Below are 24625 nucleotides of genomic sequence, written 5' to 3' on the forward strand. Positions count from 1 at the left end.
TATAAACAAATACAGAGCAATAAATAAATAAGTACAAACAAAGTAGCTAGTTCTACCATGGCACATTTCTTTCCTTGCAGACATTTTATATTTATCAAAGTCAAATATTTTGAGCCAACTATGATGCAATAATGAATATTTCAGTAGTAGATTTTTTTCTTCAGTGACATAGTGCTTAACACAGCAGGGTCTGCAGGAAATAACACTGGAACATCAAACAGTGGAAGTGAATTAGCAGGAAAGAAAACAAAATAACCAAAAAGCAGATGCACTCTTTTGGCAACACTTGTAAGAAGTTGCATGTATGATACAGGAAAAAAGTTGCTTGTGAAAAATACTTAGCAATCTTCCGAAGCTTTTTATATGTATTTTTTGCTGTGGGTTTAAATGCTTCACAATGTAGACATTTCGTAATTCAATTACTTCAAATCTGTTTTCAAAAGAAAACGTGAACTAGTGAGAAGGCTACTTAAGTTTTGTACCTATGTTTATTCATACCAGCCAGATTTCTTTTGAAAAGCAAAACAAAAACAGTAAGGAGCCGCACACTCCCATCTAGTGGGCATCTGACATAACTGCAGTTTGATTTTTGAAGAAGGAAAATGTGCTGCTTGGAGCCAATATTACACAGTACAAAATAAAGAGAGATTTCAAAAAAGCTGCACTGAATGCCTTGCCCTTTTTTGCATAATACATAACAGATACACAGAGGAAAGCTAAAGTATTTTATTAATAATTTATTGTCAGTAAGAAAGACTGGCTAATGATAGTTTTCAGTAGAAACCTTTACAAGACCATTGCATCACAAATATACAGACACTATAAAACCTGTGTCGTGGTGGGTTTGGTTCTAAACAGGTATGCAGAGGGTCCCCAACACACTTTCCAAGAAGGGGAAAATGTTTACAATTCTAAAATACAGCAACCCCTTTAAGACATTTCCATATATCTGACCCAGAAAATATCAGATCTCGTCTAACCTATGTACAGCTGGAATCACATGAACATGCTGAAATCCTTATAATGAAATGCCAAACCTCAGAGGGAAGAAATGAACAAACAAACATACAGTGAAGCCCTGATTATAATAATAGTCAGGGTGCTAGTTTAATGGCACACTAACACCACTAGATTCAGTGGAAAATAAATTCACAAAATATCTACAAAATCTAGTTAAAACTATTAAAATCAAAACTGTACATAAAATTTACAAAAAAGATTGGAGAAAATTAATTTGCATTAGAACTATATAAATACATGTATCATGCTAACATGGTGAAGTGGTATGTCGTTTGTTTTTTTTAAATTTCTTTAACAGACAAAGTGAGTACAAAAAACACTTTCAGAAATGGCACAGCCAATGGAAACCTTTGATCTGTCCAATTACAGTAGGTCAGGAAATGGAAATAGGCTAATATGTTGAAATGAGCTGCATGATCCAGTGCAGCCATGCCAGTTTTAGCTCACTAAACAAAAGCGGTCAAGCACTGCTGCTAAGGAAAAAAAAGCTCCTCGAGAATCCTTAAAATTCGTTAAAGCCTAGGCACTTTTGTTGAGCGTGAGTGTCAGACTTCTGTATGTTGTTGGGAATCAAGTGGAGGAATTGTCACGTCTTCAAAGTGGCCATCATCTCCACTCTCATAGTCACTCATCATTACCTCAGACCCCATTTCACAGCATGCTGACACATCGGAGCACGAAGCCGTGGAAGTGTACACAGACAGGGACATGTTGTCTACAGTGGGTGTTTCGAAGTCTCTATTGTACCCTAAAGTGTAAGGAGCATAAGGTTCTCTATAATTACTGTTGACTCCACTGGTTGTGTTCTGAGGTTCTGACATATCTGCTGGGTAGTGATGGGGAAGGTATTGATTAAGGTTGAACCTCTGTCTGCTTCTTGTAGAAGAACCCAAGCTGCTCACCGCTGGCATGTCTCTGGGTGGCTGTATTGATTCAAACTGGTCACTGTATTCTGGTGGTAATGGTGGGAGCTCATCAGGTGCAGGAAAGTCATCAGGTGGAGGTGGGAAATCGCTTTCTATGTCATAGCCTCCAGGATAGTAATCTGTATCAATGGCATTTGGATCTGTGTAAAGGGGAGCTGGCTCTTCAACCACCTCATAATTCGGGTACTCCTGGATACCTGGCAGTTCAACACTTGGCATCCAATCTGATGTATCCCAGTGATAACCTGCAGTGTGAAGTGTTTTTTTTTTTTTTTTTTTTTTTTAAAAAAAGCAGTATTAGTATTTTGCCCTCAAAGTATACTTGTACTGGAAAATCAACACACTGTACTGAAGACAACATGACCACTAGTAATAAGGACATAACTTATGTTAATTACTTCTGGAGCAATCTGCTCCTGGTTTCACAAAGACATTTAACACAAAACAACTTCATAGTACGCCATGCATTAGATATTTTATTATTTTGCCCACATTTAGAGTTTTAATATTTTGAACATCTCTCCAAAAGTGGGAGGTGCTGCAGTTCACATATGAGATGTACCGACACACACAATGGTATGCAATCATTCTTTTGGTTAAAAAAAAATAAAATAAAATAACCAAAACAGCCTCCCTGAGGAACCTAAATTCCTGCGGAACAACATTTGTTGTGTAGTTACTGATTACACTAATATCAGTAGTCTTTTTTCCTATGAATATATATATTTAGCATATATAAACCTTGTGTTTCCTACTAAGAGTAGTAATCTATGTTTGGTAAAGTATATAGACGGTTTAAAGTAACTTTACCATTCTACTTAAGATTAACATACTGATTCCACTAATTACTGTCCTTCAACCCTATGACTTTTTCATTAATGGAATCCTGCAGCATATAATTATTACACATATATGTAAAACCTTTTCATCTCAATTAGTAAAGACATTTGCATTCAAACATAAAAACAAAATCACAAGATTAAATTTATCATGCATAAATAACAGAACTGCTCCCTGTTTGTAAGCTTTTTTTCTGAGTAACTATAAAATGCTCCATTAGAGACTGGAAGCCAAACTAGTATCAACGGTGGAAAAGACCACTCAGTTTAAAGCCTTTTTACTTTTCAGATAGGCACTAAAAAGGAAAAATGTTACAGGATCTAAATAAGATGCAAAGTCTAGCAAATAAATAGTAATTACTGAAAACAAATACACAGCAAACAACTGAAGGTGAGTATTAAAACCAAATATTAACAAAGAGTTAAGTGAATATCAATGAACAACAACATGCAGAAGTCACCTCTTGAATTGCTGAGGTCAGGAACAGCAAAAGACTCTTTAGATGGCAAAGTGAGAAGAAAAAAGGAGAAAACATTTGAATTAGGAATCAAATAGGTGAACTAATGTGAAGGCACACAAATAACAGCTGTACAGCATGTGCTGCTTCTGATGGACATGCTACGCTCCCTTATTTTTCTCTATTATAATATTGGGGAGGGCAAATCTGCCATTAAGGGCATGTCTACACTGCAAAGACACCTGTGGCTGGCCGGTGACAGATGACTTGGGCTTGCGGGACTCAGACAAAGGGGCTGTTTAATTGATTTACGGTGTTGGTGTTTGGACTCCAGCTGCAGAACTGGCTCTGGAACCCTCCCACACTGCAGGGTCCTAGAACCCAGGCTCCAGCCTGAGCCCAACCTGAGCGCAATTAAACAGCTCCTTAAGCCTGAGCCTCATGAGGCCAAGTCAGCTGGCTCAGGCCAGCTGCAGGTTTATAATTACAGTATAGACCTACCCTAAGTTATACAAAATTTGCTTCCTGTCCTGTTGAATCTAGAAGGGCTGGAGAGCCTACCTTAGAGAAATGGATTATGAGAACATGGGGAAAGAGAGAATGAATAGAAATTTAGAAACTTCTCAAGATACTGCTGAGCAAAGGCAAAAATCAGTCCTTGCTTAGGCAAAACTCCCATTAAAGTAATTTTTGGGAGTTTTAACTGAATAAGGGTGGCAGGATTTGGCCTGATAATTGCTTCTTTGTTCTGCATGGTTTTATATATAGTTCTTCTTACAAACAGCTCTGGGTTTTCTTTTTAAGCACAAGTCTATCACTAAATGCAGAGAGAAGATGTACATTTGCAGGGTATTTGGTGAAGCTTCAGGGTAGTTAAAATATCAACCCAGGTAAAATATTAAATGATTAAAAATAAAAACCTGAGTCTCTGAAGAATTGTTTTAAAGGGTACTAAATGTCTGCATCTCTCCATCTTATCTTGATACTTGGCGACTGTTCAGATCACTTGTAACTCCAAATAAAAATCCCACAAACATCAACTTTTCTCATTTCTAACCATTAGAACCACAAAAATTGCATTAATCTAATTTTTTCAAAGGTTTCTTCCCACCCATTCTCACAACCCTGCCCATTTATATGTGGAATACACTGTGATTTTGAAAACCTTTGATCAAGCACTGGAAAAGTATACTAGTGAAATGTTTTCCTGGCACTTGTAATTAGAAGGGGAAGTCTTTGCTTTAATCTACTTGCCCTTCTGTTTATATATTTACTATAAATACTAGACAGTACTCAGTTTTTATAGGGCAATAATTCAAATGGCAGCCACAGCTACAATAAACAATTTTATATTCTAGAGGTGGCTTCACTCTGAGCAAGGGTTTAACTGATAAATCCTTTCTAGGAAAGCGTAATACTTCCTTTCAAATTAAGGAATATGGAATAATCAGAGGGGCAGGAATAAACTTTTTCTCAGTAGCTGATCCCTGGATTCTATTTCAGTCCAGTGCCTAAATCAGCCTCTGCAAATCCATGGAGGGGATGGGAAGGAATGGGTTATTTGCATTCCATTGGATCCTCTGGCCTGCTGAAGGCAACAGGTCTGAAATGGGATTCCATGCAGTACATAGGGTACGCACTCCTGCATGGACTTGACTATCTAGTCCCTACCTCGACTATCCAGCTCTCACACCAGAAATACCTTGGTTTTGCATGTAGGGGGACCTCCACAGCCACAAAGCAAGGGCCTGGGATTTGATCCACAGTCAATATTTTGAGCACATCATTTTATAAGGAAAGCAGTCTTTGTGTTACAGATTCTCAATATACCAAAGAGTCTGACAGACTCATTGGCAATGTTTTGTATCTTCTGGAGATTACTGAGCGTAAATAATTACATTATTGAAAGTTGTGTTTGTGTGTGAGGATGAGAATAGCGGCTGTGCACTGGCCCAGATCCAAAGACCACTAATGTCAGTGGTCTGATTCTCACAGACTTCAAAGGGCTTTGAATCAAGCCCATTGTGCCTAAGGCAGGCAAAATGCCAACTGGAATGCACGAGTCCCACCGCTCCCCTTTACTTGGTGCAATGTGTGCCAAATCCCCTCACTGCTGGCCCAGCTCTGTTACATGGTTTTGAAGGACAACTAGCCCATGGCAGCCTTCTCTTCCCACCCTGTCTACATGCTAGAGCCTTACGTAACAAGCCTATAAGGACTAGGATTGTGCCTGACCCGCTGCACAGGTATTTGTGCAGAGGAGGCACCTCCGAAAAACAGGCCAAATTTTGTTAGGTGCCTAAATTTAGGCACTCACATTTGAAAAATTGTACAGACATTTTATATATCTGTACTGAGAATATATACAACACACAGGAAAACAGACGCTACTAAAAATACACACATTTTTTGATCAGTAAACAACATTTCATAATTGCCCATCTACTTTACTACCACATTACTACAAGACAAAAACATGCAATATTCTGCCAAAGCAGTAAATAAAAAAGTGAAAACACATATATACCTTCTTTTTCCACCGAGTCAACAACAGCATTGACAAGGTGTATTACAGTCACTATGGAAGCTTGTAAATGGTACGGAAGGAGCAAATTAAAACAAACCTATAGTTAGTATCAATTTAAACAACATACATGTATATAAAGACATCACAATAAAAATAAGTTTTCAGTGCTTTACTACCTTAACAAATAACAATGTAATATTAAATTATATATATATATAATCTTTAATTTATTCTTCTGTATAAAGGCAATTTGATACCATAGTTAGACCTGAAACCAAATAATTTATGCACAGGGTTCCTTTGGTTAGATAGGAATTTCTGAAATGTTGGGTCACCAAATGACTGTAGCTGTGGTACTTATTCTAGAAAGATTATAAAATGGACTTTTCTAAAGGACACCAATGGGGAGGTTAAGGGTATTGAACTAGGGCTCCCATAATACATATATATATATATATATATTCCACTTTAAAACCAAAAATTGTTGGGGAATCTTCCAATGAAATGGGACTGAAATATAAAAGGATATAAAAGAGAATGAACAAGGAAAATACCAAGTATCTATATTTTACCTGAGCAATGTGTTTTTATTGTAGCAAGCTGCACTAGTAAGTTAAGTGGTCTTGTGCATAGCTGAATTTCAAAGGCCTTAGCACTTGCAATGCCAAATCAGTGTCACAATACTATTCTACTTAAAAAAAAAGAAACAAACAAACAAGAATATAAATGAAAACAAAAAGCTTACTAGACTGTTTGTGTGTGTGCTCTCTGCCTAGGGAGGGGAAAAGGACCAGGAGAAAAAGGAAGTACTCTTGCAAAGTCAGATTCTACCTCATATACACATTATATATGACTACTGTTCTGGCCAAAACTGTTCTAAACGAAGGTCCAGACTTGCCGTTGCTTCATGTCTAGAACTCCTACTCAAGCCAATGGGAGTTTTGTCTGCCTCAATGGCTTAAAGTGGATTAAAGGTTAGTCTCTCCCCTATAACTACATTTTCACTGCCTTCATTACTCCATGCAAGATATTACTTGACATATGGTACCTTTCACATCTACCTTTAACCAATCACTTTCTCATTAATATGTGATTGAAATTCTGGGCAAAGATATTTGGAAATTATGAGGTGAAGAGTGCCATTAATTCAACAGCGGCTTGCTTTTTAATGAAAACAGAAGTTTAAAAATATAATACCTGCTTACATATGTCTCAGCATTTTGCCAATAGACTGGATATCATTTTACTTTGATGAGCTCTAATATATACCACTGATACACACAACTTCACACTAATAAAAAGACAACATCATTCTACTTTGGTGAGAAGTAGAACTTAGTTTGTTCCTAAGTAATTAAGAAAGCTCAAGTAGATACATAAACAGACATCTTAATTTAATCATTTTGGATTTGTTGACACAGGTAAGGTTACTATCCATTTCGAAAACCGTGTTCAACCATTTTCCTTAACCTTGAAACTTTGTAAATAAAAATGATGTGTTCATATAAAAGCAAAAAGTGTCTGTAATTAGAACGAAAATAAAATTGAGTGAAAGCTTCCCAATTAGTAAAAAGCAAAGATTGAAAATTAAGTTCACTGAGTAATTTTTGGTTGCCCAGAGTCACCATCAAAATACCATTTACAATGATTATAGAATAACATTGGCATGTTTTTGATATACGGAGGTTTTCTATATATTCATATCTGGTCACGACAAAAGCCAGATAATTACTACTATACTTCTACAGCAAAATCCCTTTTGCACAACTTCCTTCATTACTAATATAATCAAACTTACAAGCAGTCCCTTAAACTCTGCTCTCACTCAGTATTGATCTGATCCATATGGGAGCTGAGGCCGCAGCAAGAAAAAAAAAAGGAAACAAATGAAACTGTAACACCAAAAAGTTTTACTGAAAGCTGAATGTCAAAGCTAAAACTACACTTGTGCAGAGGCTAATTTTTTATAGAGCAGATATGGATAAACTTGTAACCAATGATTACGTATATCAAGAAACTTTTGTACTTCCTATCAACACCAAACACCTAATTCTGAATTTGTCATTGTTAGTATTTTACAGTGGAATAAATATTTTGTCAGGATACAATTCTTAACATGAAATGTAATACAGCTGAAACACTTATTTAATTTTACAGGTTTAAGTAGCCTTCAGGAACTAACCAATAAAGTAAAGTATGTATTACATAAAATCTATCTATCTATGGATATAGATAACGATATACATCTATATGTGGTGACAGGCAGGGAGGGAACAAATGAGTGTGAGCAATAGAAAAGAATGATTAGGCATTACATACCATTGTCATCACATGACTCTGACTGGAAGGAGCTAAGGGACTGGACCTCAGACATACTTTCTCTAGTGCTGTAAGGATGAGAGGCCTTTTCCTCCAGAGGCTTCTTTGAAAGGCAAGGATCAAGATCTACTACTTTAGCTGAAAGCAAAAAGAAATGTAACATCACAAAATTAGTATACTCTGGATTGAACATCTTCATAAAAATTAATGCCCCTCAGCAGTCTGAAAGTATTTGTGACAAAACCTCAGAGCAAAAGGCAACTCCCATAACCAGTAAAATATATCCGTGTAAACTGTTCCTCATACGTGATGCATCTTGTGTCCTGCTGTTTACAATAAAATCTAATGGACTCAATATTTTATCTTTGTGTAAAACACATTCATAAACTCATAGCCCTATATCAGTACTACAGACTCAAACTCTGAATTCTAAATATAGTTGTACCACAAATATATTTTAACAAAAGAAGATTGCTTACTGTCATAATCAAAATCCCAGCTAGGTTTCTGAATTGAGTCACTGTCTGAAGGAGAGTTAGACGGAGGTGGGGGAGGCAAGTTAGGTGCCACACTGCAGACAGCTACTGCCTTTCGGTGGCCATGTACAGAATCTGGGTTAAAGGTACTAAACTCCGGATGCTCTGGGATGGTCGATCCCTCAAAAGAATTCCTATCAAGATTGTTCCTGGAGTCACTTGGAATGCTTGGAGTATAAGAAATGGGACGAACAGGCACCTGGGGTGGGATGTCTGAGTAAATGTTCTTATTCAGTTTTGAATCAAAATATGGTCTTTGCAAGAAAGCTGTTGTTGTTCCCAGGTGTTTATCTTCAGACTCTGGCTGGCGTTTCTTCTTTCTACTGATCAGTTTGCGGCAGAAAACAAAAATCCCAACTAATAATAAGATTCCCGCTATGAAAACAATAATTCCGATTACTTCTGCTAAGCTAATGTTCCAAGACGTTGAAACATATTTATTGAGAACAATCTCTGCACAATATTTTCCTCCAAATCCATGGCTACAATTGCAATGATATGAGCCATGTGTGTTCTCACAAAGGGCACCATTGAGACATGGGTTTTCTGTGCATTCATCAACATCAGTCAGGCACCTGCCAGAGTAGAGAAATAATAGTGAACATTGATGCTACTTAACTAATACTACATGAAACTCCTAGTACTCAGCAGTTGTAGGTTTGTTTTCTTTTTTAATATACGGAATTTACATTTTACTGAACAATTTCTATTATATTGTTTTCTTATGTGAGTCTTTATTTTGCAGAGTACAGATACCACTTTTATCTGAATTTTTTCACTGCTGTTTCCCTCCAAAATAATAAAAGGGGGAATCCATTTTACACTTTCCTAAAATATAAGCATTTCAAAGATGACAAGGCTGAGACACCAAATTTTCTTCACTATTTCTACCTTGTACCATCAACATATTATCTGAACTGCTTTGTCTATTTCCAAAGTAGATTCCGAGTCCCTAAACCCTTATCCCATAATGGGATCTACTGATGTGAACCCCTAAGCATTCCACATAGGTACAGGTTTCTGAATAAGTGAATCCCACTGGAGGAGCTGGATCTTCAACTGTCAGCTTCATGCCTCCTTATATGTGTTGGGCATGTCACTTTAATTGATTGTGTCAAGATGAAAAACTATTTTATTTGGGCAAGATTTGGCCATCCTTATTTATGCTGAGCAGCACCTTATGTTGCAAATAGCAGGAGAACCCATGCTTGAGGTGGGATAGGGAAGTTCTAATGCTTTTTGCTGCCAAGCTGCTGCAAAATTATGTTTCTGAGCAATTTGCTCGGAAACAACTGAAATATAGTGTGAATAAGGAAAACACATTGCCGGAGTTTACAGAATGAACTGCAAATGACATTTTCAATTTTCCATGAAGGCATAAGTTGATTAAAAACAGATTAGGATAAAACTGCCTCTTTTGATCCTGATACAAAAATGTTAGTGCTTCCTTATTTACAAATGTACAAACTGAAAATATTAACATACTGATGAGTCTTTCCTCCTCCCAAGAGGAAGGGAAATTAGGTCTATAAATTCAACACTAGGCTGATATGGAAAAGACAGTCCTAAAAGAAATTCTCTTCTCTTAAGACAGTGCGGTTACAATGATCAAATGTGCAAAGAATACAGCTTCCAAATTTATGTTGTTTGCATTGTGATGTACTACTATGAGAGCTTTGAAGTTTTAATATTCTGGACAGTATTTATCATGAAGGAATCCAGATATACCTCTAATGTGTACTTGAGTAAGATATAAACATTGTGCATACAAGGTAATCACCTATTTTAGAACTATTAAGGGTGGGAAATACTGAGCATAATTAAATCTGAGTGACAGAATCCTCCTGCAATTTTTTTTTTCATTGTTACGAAATTCTAAGGGTTCTGGCCCAGGCTAAACGTTCTTATGTTTGTACGAATCAGCTATGTGCTAATAAAAGTAATGTTGCTAAAACTGTAAATATAACCAGATGTACAAAGCTACTAACCTTTCTCCACGAAAACCAGCCTCACACTCACAAACGGGCCCATCCAAACTATCAATACACTTGCCACTGTTTTTGCAAGGGTTATCTTTGCAATATGGACCCAACTGACACCTGGAAAGGGAAAAAAATGTATAAATTACTACTTCCCATAAGTGGTACAAACTACAGGCCTGATCCTGTAAGGTGTTGGGTGCCATCAACTTCATCTGACTTCAGTGGACACAAAGGTGTCCTCACAGGGTCAGGCCCTAAATAAGTAAATGGGAGAGGATATACAGACTCTTATTTATATTGTAGGACCCCAGAGGCATTCTTGTTACAGTACCACATTATACATTTATATGAAGAGTATAGTTATTGAATGTAATGACTGCATTTTTATAACAATGAAGACGTACCTCTGACCACTGTACTGTCCTCTGCATTGGCAGACAAAATCATCACTGACCGAAATACAAGTGCCACCATAAAGGCAAGGATTGGAGGCACATGGATTGACACTCACTTCACAATGGGTTCCCATAAACAAAGCAGCACACTTGCAATAATAACCTAAAATCAAGCAAACACTGTATCAAAGAATCTACCATTTCAAACTTACCGGGGGGGGGGGGGGAGGGGAGGAGAGGGAGGGAGAAGGAGCAGGGTTTGCAGTCAGTATCTCCTTTGAAGGGAAAGGAAGTCTAACTTCTCAAGTTTTTTAATCAGACAAATAGAAAAAACAACATGAAATGGCATTTGGATAGAGACAATATTTGTTAATAGCAATATAAACAATTCCAGAACCCACAACCACTCAACAACCCTCTTAGAAAAAACTTAAAAATTCCTCCGGGGGCATCTCCAGCTGGCCCAGGATCAGAGGATTGGAAAAGTGACTTAAAACAACCAGCAAAAGAATAAATAAAGCCTACCTCCATTGGGCAGTGGATTACATATGCCTCCATTCTGGCAAGGACTGCCTGAACAGCCTTCAGTAGCAATCAGTAAACATCCAGGAGATACATCTACAGATTCTTCCATATGTGCATAATTCCGCGGTTTACTGTTTAGTGGTAGCTCTTGCCCATTAAGTACAATGGAATCCATACATCCTCTGAAACCATTGCTGACCTGTGGACTCCTCCCATGCCTTGTACCTTGTTGCCGAACATGTCCACCAAAAAACACATGGTTATCTAGGTTTAGTGTTCTAAGCGTGCCAGGAGCAGTACCAGATGCCGTGTGCACCCTGTCTAGAACCAGCCGGGCATAGTTTCCATCCACTTCAAGAGACACTGAATGCCAATGACCATCATTAATCTGAATACTCTGAACTGAGACAATGCCAGGACCACTGCCACAGTCAAATTTATATTGTAGCCTCCCATGGTGAATCTATATAGGGGAAAAACAAAAACAGAATAAACACCAACATATCATTAGCTTTTCTGTTACTCTGTGACAATCAACCAACACTGTCACCTTAAGCAAATATGCTAAATATTTATGCCAGTAGAGGTTTCCAATTATGTTAAAGAAATGACAAAGCATTATTAGATGTTCATACGGCAGGTTTATTGATGTTATATTTCAAACACATTCATGATGATGATGATGAATCATTGCGCATATGGCTCTTTGTCTGGCTTAATTAAAATGTGTGTGCTTTACTTTGTCTTTATTTTTTCCTGTGGTAAAGGACATGACAGACTGTTTGAAGAACCAGGGTCTCCCTCTTCAATGTTCCCACTTGGGAGCTGTTTCAAGAATATATCTTAAATATCGTTTCTGTATGATATATCAGTATATTTAAAAAAAAGACTGATCCTTATTTTAAAGTTGATAGTTTTAGACAAATACCATCAGCTGCAACAAGAGCGAAGGATCAGTTTTATTAAAGAAAAGGAATTATTACACATTAAAAAATCTTTTGCTAAATGTTTGCTGTCATCTGGATAAATAACAAATTTTTTTACTTTGAAGGCAATAGTCATTATGAGAATTCTGCAATGGTGGAATTATTAAATCTTTAAACTCTGGTAATAAAAATATCTTTTAATTCGGCTGATGTAAAAGCAAACTCTGAGGTAGAGATCTATGCAATGGTAGATTATAATATACCTCTAAGATACTATAGTCTGTTCCTCGGGCATACATGACAACTGCATGGGTTGAATATGTTCTAAGCCTCATTGTGAGCTTCATTTCCTCTTTGTTTTCATTTTCCAAGAGACGATATTTTACATAGCTGCTCCCAGTAAATGTCACCGATGAACCAACTGATGCTTAAAAAAGATAGACAAGCATGAAACGATTTAAACACAAGATTAAAGCCAAAGTTCCCTTTCAAAGTACTGCAGACTTATCCAAAGACTTATCAGAATTAAAATCTCACCATGACACTGGCCAGGTTTGTCACTATGGCAAACACAGGTGTACTTTCCTTCCTTAAGATCTGCTTTACATTCAGTACCTTCGGGGCATGAATTTCCTTCACACACATTATTCACAAGGGGGCACTTCCCTTCTGTAAAACAGAACAAGTGGTTTATTTTTCGGGCATGGTAATTTAAAGCAAAACCACCTTGAACTTAAAATACAAAACAAAATTCTTAACTTTAGACAATGGGAGAGTAAAGTGGTAGTTATGTTGGGTAATTGACAAGAAAAATAGACTAGGCAGCAAGTACATTCGGTAGCTATGGAATTCCTGAACAGTCATGATTTCAACTCCTGCCGGCAGAAACTCTGAAACAAAAATGTGCCTGTTTACTGAGGTAAATCCAGATAGATATTATTTTAGTGTGGTTTTTTTTTTAATCCCCCAAACTGTGGAGGTTTTTTTTTTTTTTTTTTTAAAAAGGCCATCAAAAGATGTGATCCCTCACCTACTATAAAACCTTAGTTATTTTAGAAAATAATACTGTACCTATTTTTTTTTTTTTTTAAGATTCATAGGCCAGATCTGCACCTGCTGTAAATCAGCATAGCTTCATTTACTTCCAGGAAAGGTCCGGCCTGATATCTCTTGTTCTGCAGCCATGTTTTACTATCCCAGTTGAAGGTAAGGCTCCTGGCACTGTCCAGATGTTGTGTGGAGCAACATTCTAAGCAGCACCCGGGAGATAGACAGGTGCTTTGTGGGGACTTGCATGTCAAAAGACAGGCAACTATCCTAGCCTTCAATCATGAAGCAAGGTAGGGCTGCAAAATGGGATGTTCACTTTTATAAAACAAATAAGTAGAATGCTTGAGAAACAAAAAACCCTCTTATGGGTTTACACTGGATAAGCTATCAAAATGTGGACAGCTGTATGTGGGGCAAGAACTACCCTGAAATCATTTCCTTATTCTTCTCTTATTTAGCATGAAATGGCGCAATCGTGTCAATGGTGGCTATAGCATATTTTTAGTGTTTGGACTATTAAATGAACGTATCATTAATGTCTCTGGTTTTTTGAAATGATACCATTTATTTTCAGGGTACATCTTTTCCTTACCTTTGCAAAGACAAACTGCTGTTCTGTGATGACGTGGAGTGACAAAACTCAGCCTGGCTGTGCTGTGGGTTGACATGGAATTCTTGTCTACTGTCACTTTTTCTTCACAAAATTTCCAAGGACAATCCAGGCCTGCACAAAGCTTGTGGAAAATGTCAAGTATCCGGACACCTAAGATCTCTTCAAGGTCAGCTACAGAGGAGTTTATCTTCTGGAGCAGAATTCTGGTTGGATGTTGAGAACTAATAGATTTCTCAACAAGCAGTAGTACATCGAGGTTTGAAGGAGGATCAGAGGGTTGCAAACTAACAATCTGTATGTCACTTCTTCTCACACCCAAAATATTTCTTAAAGCTCTCTGGAAATTGCGCCAGTAGTCACCAATGAATTCTTCAGGAGCGAGGTTTGCAAAGCGTATAGCAATGCTGTGGTTTAGCAAGTCTTCTGTGATTTGTCTGATGTGCACTGTAATGTCAGCTGCAGTAGTAAATCTTCCATCTGTAACAGTGACATTCAGGAGGTACTGTCCTATGTCTAGCCTTTTGTGTGCTATCAGTTTACCACCTGTGCTAGAGACAGAGAAAAAGGATTCCATCTTGGGATCCAAACTGTATGTTAAAGTATCATAAACATCTTGATCTGTTGCATGGATTTTCCCAATGACACCACCTGAATATTCGTCTCCAAAGGCTGTAATAAAGATTTCTAGTGGCAGAATTGCTGGAGGATAGATGCTCTCCTCAATAATTCTAATGTCAATGTAAGTCAAAGATGACAACTGTGGTTTTCCATTATCTGCCACCTATTAGAAAATAGAGAGATAAAGAATGGATTTTTGCTTTGTTTCATCAGCTTTTAACAGAAACATTTACTATACTGTAGAGAGTAAAACACTCTTGCAAGATACTGATTCAGGAACATATATTGTTTTTCTTATAAGAAGATGCCTTATTAAAGTTTCATACATAACACAGTGCTTGAGAGAAAACCTAGTAGCAACAACGTAAATAATTCATAATCAAAATTATAGATTATATATATAATTATGAAATTATTTATGTATTTCTATTATCTGTGCAATAAAATTTAAACTGATAAAGCAGCAAGGACACTGTTTAATACCGTCACTGTTATTTATTAAAATAGGGGGAAAAGTTGTCAATGTGAAGCTCCAAACACACTATTACACAATACTAGCCACTGATTCATAGTTTTCAGGCAATAATATCACAGCAACTATGAAAAGCTAAAGATCTGAAATAAAGTTTCAAGTCCTAGTGATTCACTAAGTATCTAAAAAAAATTCAGATAATCAAAGATTAAACAGATACACTGTTTATAAGAGTAGATTTCTTTGCATTTCCAGGTATGTGTTAACAAATAAGAAATGCACAGTAGCTGGTTTCAGACAGCAGATGGCGCTTGAAGTATTCTTGTATTTCAAACATGGAAATATCCTACAAAGCCACAATGATTCATGCAACAAACATCCAAACACACTTCTCCATACAGTCATTGGGAGAACCTCAGTTAAAACAAATCCAAATTGTGAAATGCCAAACATTACATTAAATTGAAAAGGCAGAAAGTTATGTTTAATTATATTGTGTTTCATGATTTGTCATTGTGATGAAGAAAAACATCCTGTGATGATATTTGCTTCAAATAACTATAATAATTATCTTCAACAGTATCAGACTGTCTAGCTGCAACAAAATCCAAAGATTTTTTTAAACATGATGCCGGCGAACCTACAACCCATTCTAGCACAAGGACACATATTGTGATACAAAGAGAGGAAAAATAGAGTGAGATAATCTCCTCCCCTCCTTTCCCTTCCATTTTTCTCTTCCTTCCCTTCTCAGTTCTTCTCTTTGCATTACCTCTCTGGAGCAGAGTTCTGTCACAGACAGCAAATGTGAGCATTGTAACTCTAATAGCACACACAATACAGAGTGGCACAGGAAAATCCTATGTTGTAGTAAAAAGTATCCCTACAGTTATTGTATTACTGCTAGAGAGGGTTAGTGCTCTTGGAGACAGGCACAGGAAAATCATTTTATATTTTCATACAGAAACAGAAACCCAAACTTATGAAAATCTGAACATAAGATTATAAAAAGGTTTTACACGTATGCAATAATTTACCATTTTAATATAGTATAATTATTTTAGAAAGATGGGCTTATGTCTGGAAAGCTGACTTTTAGTAACCCATATGTTTACAGAAGGAGACAGGACTCAAGCACATGTTATGTTTGGTTTTGCCTAGATTTCTGACTGGTTGTTCTAAAACAAAGGGCAGAATTCAGATCTGGGGGATAGGTAAAAATGGAGAAAAGAGAGAGAATAAAAAAGAACAAAGGGGCATGTAGAAAAAAAGTAGTAAGAAGAATTAACTAATGTGGCTATATTTAAAATAAATATATTGATAGTATTTTAAATGGAGCTGGTTAGGAATTTTGTGCCACAACATTTTTGCCAGAAACTTCTTGTGGAAACGTATCAGTTCAGACAGTGCTTTAATCAGGAAGGTTTCTCAGGTCCAGGATGGAAATTTTTGTGCAAACCAGAGATACACACCTCAAAAAAGCCTACCTCAAAACCCTGCTCTGCCTGGTGCCCTAGCCACGAGGCTATAGGATAGTCTTTCCCTCGCTAAGTTAGAGTACGCACTTGGGATGTGGGAGATTCAGGATGAAGTCCTTGGTCTGACTCAAGACTCAGGTACAGCAGGTCCCCGGTATACATTGGGGTTGTGTTCTTGAAAAGGGCAACAGATACCAAAACGACCTATACTGGGGACCCGCTGTTACAGCAGTGGAGTAGGCAGGAGGGGACATTTGGGTGGGCGGGCAATGATGGGGTGCGGCGCGGAGGGGTAGGAGTGAGCTGGCCACCTCTCCACCTGGTCTTGCGGGGGAGGAGGCATGGATAGATGCTCGGCCCAGGGGCTCCTAGAAAATTGGGGGCCCCCAGAAAAACATCAATTGTCAGAGGCTGTTGGGGGACAGACTGACACAGAGAATAGCTCTACAGAGGCATCTGAAGGAGCTCTATCTTTCTCTCGATCCAGGGAATCTGTAAGCCTTAGGTAATGCAGGAATGTATAGAGACTGTTTTTAAGATCTGTGTTCCTCAAATGCTTTTCTTACCCCGACCACCTCCTCCCTACATCCCAAGTCTTGGGCTGCATTCAAATGATCGATTCTGTCTATACTGGTTCTTATACTGGTGCCCATTACCATAGCATCTGTGTATGACACTCAAAAGTAAACCACAGCTCTCTCTTTTCTCTTCCTGCTTAGGGTAAGTATGGTATGGTTGTTATCTCAATATGGACTGAATCAGCATACACAGAAAAGTGGACAGGACTTCTCCAGGCCCCTGCATTAAGAAGTAGGAGGTACAGCTTATCTGAATTTTTTGATGAAGCATTATTTTGTCTGAAAATGCCAATTCGTCAGACAAACTTTCTGTGGGAAAAGGCTGCTTTCAACAGGGTTTCTGAGGATGGAATTCCTGTTCAAAACCAGAGAGAAAAAGACACTCACCGCAGAGTAGCCTGGCAGTTAGCCGAGCGGTTAGGGAAGTGGGAGACCCTGGTACAAGTCCCTACTCTGACTGGTTCAGAGGTCTCCCACATCCCAGGAGACTTCCCTAACCACTTGGCCTAATACCTATTCTTGGGTGCCTCTCTGTTCATGGAAAAAATGGGAAAGCTTGCAGTTTCATCCCATTGTGGAAAAGGAAAATGTTGGAAATCTCAATTTATTTTTGCAGAATGGGAAAACAGTTTCCACATCCAGCTTTAGTGGAAAGCAAAGCTCTGTTTTCTCATGCATGTTAAATATTAGTTACAGGAATAATCTGGAGCTTTGGGGAGAGAAATTGTTATTGGCTTTTAAAGAATGTGTAGGAACAGAGCAGAAGATTTCTCCCAAAACAAGAAGTCTAGAAATGTCTGAGTCAAATGAAGTAAGTCCTGAAAACTTGTAAAATTTTGGGAAAATTTTTTTAGCCCTAGGATCTTGATTCCTCCGTTCATAGTTATCTTATTTATCAGATTATAGCTGAATTAAATAACATCTGATAAGACAATGAAGAGTCATCTGATCTTTTCTTATGGCACAGTCATCTAACAGATATAAAAACGTATCTGGGAAAACTAAGCTATCAAAGAAAGTGAGATTTATTGAGTTAGATCATCTTCCCTTTATTGTAGATTGCTTTGATAGCAGCCTGTTGGGTTAGAGATTAAGCCAAAGTATAAAAAACATCTGGCACTTGAAAAAGTTACAATATCAGAGCCAGATCTTCAGCTGTTGTAAAATCTGTGCAGTTCCATTGACTTAAAGAGAATCAATGAAATATGCTGATTTACATCAGATGAGAATCTAATCCATTGTGTGGAAACACTGTTACAATACAACATGTAAATTAGTATCTGATGTGTATCATAAGAACCAAAACTGTATTGCTATTGTACTTATATAGAGCCATGTGAAAAGAAGATTGTGCTATATAAAAGTGTTTTTTAAATCATTACGTAATATTTCAGCGCTGCAATGCTGTGAAGCCTTTATTAACCCCTGTTATGAGCATGTGAGCATTCTCTAGCTTATTCCTCCAGGTTTCAGTTGGAAGCCACAATAGGAAGAAGGATGCAACAAGACAATGCCCTCTATTACCACCAGTAGATGGTCTCAGGAACAGCACTACAGATCTAGGGCAGGGGTTCTCTACCTTTTTCTTTCTGAGGCCCCCCAACATGCTATAAAAACTCAACAAACCACCTGTGCCACAACAACTGATGTTCTGCATACAAAAGCCAGGGCTGGCATTAGGGGGTAGCAAGCAGGGCAACTGCCTGGGGCTCTGTGCCACAGAGGCCCCCACGAAGCTAAGATGCTCAGGCTTCAGCCCAAGGTGGCAGGGCTCAGGGCCCCCAGCTTCAGATCGGGCTTCAGCTTTCTGCCCTGGGCCCCCGCAAGTCTAACACTAGCCTTGCTTGGCGGCTCTCCTGAAACCTGCTCGAGGCCCCCCCCAGGGGGCCACAGACCCCTGGTTGAGAACCACTGATCTAGAGTATGGCTGTTTTCATGTGCAGTAAAATGCCTGATAAGAAATGAAGAAGAGGGACAGAATTCTGAAAAATAGACACAAAACAAAGGGGTGAACAAACACCCTAGGACAAATGTTCACCCTATTTACTCTTCACATATGCCTTAATCCTCCAATGAAATCCACAAAGACAGACCCCGGACCTGCTTGGAGTCCTGCTGATGGGGTTTGCCTGTGGAGTCAATGGGGTTTGCCTGTGGAGATCTCATTGCAAGAATCACTACTTGGGATATACGGGTCATGTCACCAATATGCAAATGGCTATCCTCCAACCGCAGGGAAAAAGTGAACTGGGTAATTAAACTGGTTAAAAATGCAAACTGGCTAGAGATAAGCCTCTCATACCTTAACATGGAGAAAATAATGATCCTTCACTTTGCGTTTCAGTGCAACAGATGTGGTAAGCACTCCTTGGTGGTTAATCTCAAAAGCGTTCTCTTCATTTCCACTCAGCATGGTGAAGATGAAAGGTGGACCATTATGGGAAGAATCCTTATCTGTCACTGTAAGCTGGAGCACACTAAATCCAACAGGCTTATTTTCCTATAAACATATACAAATATTACATCACACAGATTCATTATAACAATGTAATTAGCGAGATACTCTGATTTGGATTTCCTTTCCACAACAGAAAAAAGTCAATTGGTATCACAGTGTCAAACAACAGTTGTTTTTTCTACTTCCTGGAAATTTTTCCAGTTCTTCTGGCTTATTGTGTTAAAAAATGTCTTGGCCTTGAAACAGGGCTGGCTCTAGGATTTTTGCCACCCCAAGAAAAAAATTTTTTGGCTGCCCCCGCTTTTTTTATGGAGAACTTTGAGCACCTAACTATTTTTATTTTCATATGCAAGGACAAAGGCATAAACCACAACAGGCAAACAGACAAGTTAGCTATGATCAGTCATCAACATGAGTGAAATATGGTTCAGGGTTTCCCTAAGTCAGGAATACTTGCTTATTTAATCTCTTTTCCAGTGCCATTATGTTCTGCCCAATTCAAATTTGTGTCATGCCCCTGGCATACATATGAAGGGCATACCCAATGAAAAAAGGTTTCTTATTTTCAGAGAGTTACTTTAATATCATGTTATTTTGTTATATTTTATTCTGAGTATTCCTGCTACCTCTATCTCCTTGTTTCAAAACTTAAATCCTCAAAACATCAGTTCACATCTACCATCTGTACCCTGTGAGATGTGAATGACATTTCCTTTACAGCTGCTCAGCCTCATCTCTTAATCAGCCAAAGAGGGCTATGGAGCTACATGAATTAAATAATGGTCTATGTGCAGGAGTACAGAACACCTACTTTACAACAACAGAGCAGTCAAAATATAGTTTTCTAAGCATAATCTCTATCCGTGATTAGCAAAATAGGTCAATTTGTAATGTATGTATTTTTAAGCTGTACTGTATATGTATGTTGAATGTTACATTGTAACATTGTACAATGTTACAGTGTAACCCAAAATAAAAATAGAATAACGTACATGTTAAAAGTGACACAGCCTATGAATGAAGTATTTCTCTGCAACTTTTGTAATAAGGCTGCACAATATGGTGCTGATTTTACAACACTTATTTACACTGATAAGCACTTAGGTAAACAGTCCCATTTATATTAATTCAGCCTTAAATAATAAAAAATATATATTTTTTTCTGTTGCAAAAATTTTCAAGTCACAGATTAAATCCAAAAACTGTACTTAGTTTGATTGTCATAAAATCTATAGTGCTATGTTTAGATGTGCTAGATTACCTGGATGATAACACTATAGTTCCCCTTTGAGAATACTGGAGGATTGTCATTTACATCTGATACATCAATGTTTACAGTAGTTGTGTTGACTCTGGATGGATTTCCATTATCTGAAGCTTGAACTGTCAAGGTGTATCCTGAAATCTTAAAAAAAAAAAAAAATCCACACATTCATTAAAAGAAAGAAAAAAGTGACAAACTGAAGAATTTTTATTAAGTGAGAAAAATATTTGAACCCACATAATACACTGGTACTTCAGACCAAGAACAAAGCTCTAATATATATCAAATACTACAATTAATAAAAGACTCTCTTCCAATCTGAATAAAACAAACACAAACTAATGCCATAAATAGATGGCGTCACTTCTTTAAAGTGTCCGTATTGAAAAAATTACATTTACCTATATTTTAAAACACCTGAAGTCATCAGAATTTACATAAATATCACCTCGGAAAATAGCAGTGTAAATTACCTGTATTTTAATCGTACCAACTGAATTAAAAAAAAAAAAGTATAAAACTTACTTACCTCTTCTCGGTCTAGAAGTTTAGTCACTTTTATTTCACCGTTGGTATGGTCAATTGTAAAAGGACTCCCCTGATTGCCATCTATAATTGAGTAGTGAATGTGACTGTTTGAAGGTCCATCAGCATCATCTGCCATAACCTAGAGGACGTCATATTTTCATTTAAAACTCATCTAGGTAGATACTGGTGCTCTTTCAATAAATTCATTCTAATGGAAAGCACAGCTGTTTCAAGTCTAGCATATTACAGAGTTATCAAGGCAAAAACTCCAATATTTGGATTTTACGGAAATCAGCTAAATTAATTGCCCTGGAATCTCTCTGAAAATGAAATCATAATTCACATAAATGGATTACAACTAGTACAAAATATTCTGCACTTTCCCTATATGTTTTATATTCCCAGTTGTGAAAGATTTCTTAAAAGGTTAACAATTTACTACATAGCAAATCGGTATCCATTCATTTGTGGCCACCTTCAAATTAATATTTATTTCTCCAAGAGAGAAACTATGATTGGCACAACTGAATAAAACAGAGGAAAAACAAAAACAAAACCACATGATAATACGTACCGTAATGACCGATTGTTCAAGCATGGCATCCTCACTTATTACTGCTGTGTAGGTGTCTTGGCTGAACACTGGAGTGTTATCATTGATATCAGTTACATTGATATTCACTGTTACAACATCACTTAGTGAAGGTGTGCCTCCATCTGTGGCTTCCACTGTCAAGTAATACTCATGGGAACTTTCATAATCCAGGCTTTCAATAATAAAAATGGCTCCTACAAAGAAAAATCACATATTTTCATACTTTGATATTACTGTACTATTACATACTATTGCTTTTCAGTTTGTTTTAATTCATTTCCAAACAGCCCAATGACCTGATTAATCCCTGTGTTAAGACAGTGTAAAATGGGAGATACACAGCAATGAAATGCTAGAATCTCCTTCCTTAGAGGTTTTTAAGGTCAGGCTTGACAGAGCTCTGGCTGGGATGATTTAGTTGGGGATTGGTCCTGCTTTGAGCAGGGGGTTGGACTAGATGACCTCCTGAGGTCCCTTCCAACCCTGATATTCTATGATTCTATGAAATCAAACCCTAAACATTTAGAAGCTACTGCTGCTGGAGCGAAAAACTGTCTCGGATCCAACTCACTTTCTAGGAAAACAAGAGTCAGAAAAAACATGTCCTGTTTTCATTTTCCATCAAAATAAATAAAATATGAGAAATAACCTTTGATTTCATTTAAACAGAAACCAGCTTTGATGTCAAAAATACAAGAGTATTATGTCAAGTGTGTAGTACGGAGTGGGAGCAATAGAACTGCCTGGGCTATACACAGGTTTTGTACCAGTAGAAGGATTTTGGTTAGGAGTCTGATTTTTTTTTTTTTTAAACCAAAATGGTACCACACTGTTATACCAGACACAGTTATATTTACATGAAGGTGCCTAATTCCAGTATAGTTTGTTTCTCTTCCCATATGAGAATAAGTTATACTGGTATAAGCACTTTTATACCAGTATAACTACATGTGGGGAGTGGGGAAGGAGTTGTACCATTTTAACAATAACCAAAGTAGTACAACTTGTGTGTGCAAATAAGGCCTTAGGAGAGAGAAACTCTTTTTCTTGAAAACACCTTTTGCAAAAACGCTACAGAATATACAGGACTTATGCTGTAAGGAGAACTGAGGTATAAGTTACTCTTTACTAAAGTAGTAGAACTGGACACAATTTTCAAAAGCAACTAATGACAGGTTTCAGAGTAACAGCCGTGTTAGTCTGTCTTTGCAAAAAGAAAAGGAGTACTTGTGGCACCTTAGAGACTAACCAATTTATTTGAGCATGAGCTTTCGTGAGCTACAGCTCACTTCATCGGATGCATACCGTGGAAACTGCAGATGCACGGTATGCATCCGATGAAGTGAGCTGTAGCTCACGAAAGCTCATGCTCAAATAAATTGGTTAGTCTCTAAGGTGCCACAAGTACTCCCTTTCTAAAAGCAACTAAGTGACTTAGTTCCGCAGTCCCATTGACTTTCAGTCCTTAAATCCTTCATCTTTAGGCTGGATACATTGATGGGTAACATAGTTCTATCTTTCCCTAATGCCACACCAACTCTTTTAAAATTTTCATCTTTGAGGACCAATGATCAATTTTCCTTGTCGGTTTAATCTCAGGTCTTTCTTTGACAAAACCTCATTTAGATTATACATAATGGCTTTTATGAACAGACTGTTACCTGTAATTATATTAGTTGTTTTTTGTTTTTGTTCTTTTATTTTTGGCATCGTGGAGAACACACTGGTTAGGAAACTTCTACTCTACTTTGTAGACTAAGTAAGGGTATCCTAAATAGCAGCTATCAAAAACATTACATACAGTTAATTTTTCATATATTACACTCCTTTCCAAGACTATTTTTAAACGAATGAACATTTCAGCAGACACTAACAAAACACATCAGGCTAAGATATCACTGACTTTACAGGACATATGTTTTAAGTCTATCTGCTTGGCTTATCAGTTGCATGATGTGTAATAACACTGCTTGGTGAAAATGATACAGCTAAATATACATTAACACACATGCTTCTGTTAATTCACCCTTATGTTCTGTTACCTGTTGCTGAATCAATACTGAATTTTCCATGTTCATTTCCACTGACTATTGAATAGGTGATCTCAGCATTGGCTTCAATGTCCCTGCTAGCAGCATAAATCTGAAGAACTTCTGTTCCAATTAAAGTGTCCTCTGATACAGTGGCACTGTACTCTCTATATTCAAATACAGGTGGATTGTCATTTATATCCAAAACAGAAACCACAAGACTACAAATAGAGGACAGCCTTCTAGGTAAACCCTGATCTAAAGCTTTTAAAGTCAGAGTGTACACTGCCTGCAACTCCCGATCCAAAGGCTTCTCCAACCGAACAATTCCAGAGAATTCATCAATAGAGAACTGCCCATCAGCAGAGTTCACTAGTGAGTAGCGAATTTTATGGTTCATCCCTGCATTTAAAAACAGAAAAGCTTTTTATGGAACATGAAATGACAGCTAAAATGCATTGCTATAGTGATTAATCTAGATTACACTT

The 24625-nt window shown here is 37.5% G+C and overlaps 1 protein-coding gene across 5 annotated transcripts in view; it reads right to left on the reverse strand.

The window, feature by feature from the left end:
* Positions 1-722: 722 nt before the first annotated feature.
* FAT1 (FAT atypical cadherin 1) overlaps positions 723-24625 on the reverse strand; it is a 147638-nt gene continuing 123735 nt past the window's right edge. For 2 of the 5 annotated variants that reach the window (XM_048848091.2, XM_048848090.2), the window contains exons 14-29: positions 24150-24539; positions 22087-22301; positions 21514-21651; positions 20982-21125; positions 19565-19762; positions 14096-14897; positions 12991-13122; positions 12717-12880; positions 11528-11990; positions 11012-11165; positions 10614-10724; positions 8569-9200; positions 8090-8227; positions 5771-5830; positions 3247-3282; positions 723-2191 (exon numbers count right to left, since the gene is read on the reverse strand). In XM_048848091.2, coding sequence (XP_048704048.2) covers positions 1566-2191; positions 3247-3282; positions 5771-5830; positions 8090-8227; positions 8569-9200; positions 10614-10724; positions 11012-11165; positions 11528-11990; positions 12717-12880; positions 12991-13122; positions 14096-14897; positions 19565-19762; positions 20982-21125; positions 21514-21651; positions 22087-22301; positions 24150-24539 — 4403 coding nt within the window. In that variant the 3' untranslated portion in view covers positions 723-1565. Of the gene's footprint in view, positions 2192-3246; positions 3283-5770; positions 5831-7568; positions 7623-8089; positions 8228-8568; positions 9201-10613; positions 10725-11011; positions 11166-11527; positions 11991-12716; positions 12881-12990; positions 13123-14095; positions 14898-19564; positions 19763-20981; positions 21126-21513; positions 21652-22086; positions 22302-24149; positions 24540-24625 lie in introns of all 5 variants that reach the window. The other 3 variants (XR_007356394.2, XM_048848092.2, XM_048848093.2) reach the window with 3 other exon arrangements.

The sequence above is a fragment of the Caretta caretta genome, chromosome 4 (genome assembly GCF_965140235.1).
Source record: "Caretta caretta isolate rCarCar2 chromosome 4, rCarCar1.hap1, whole genome shotgun sequence".
Classification (NCBI taxonomy): Eukaryota; Metazoa; Chordata; order Testudines; family Cheloniidae; genus Caretta; species Caretta caretta.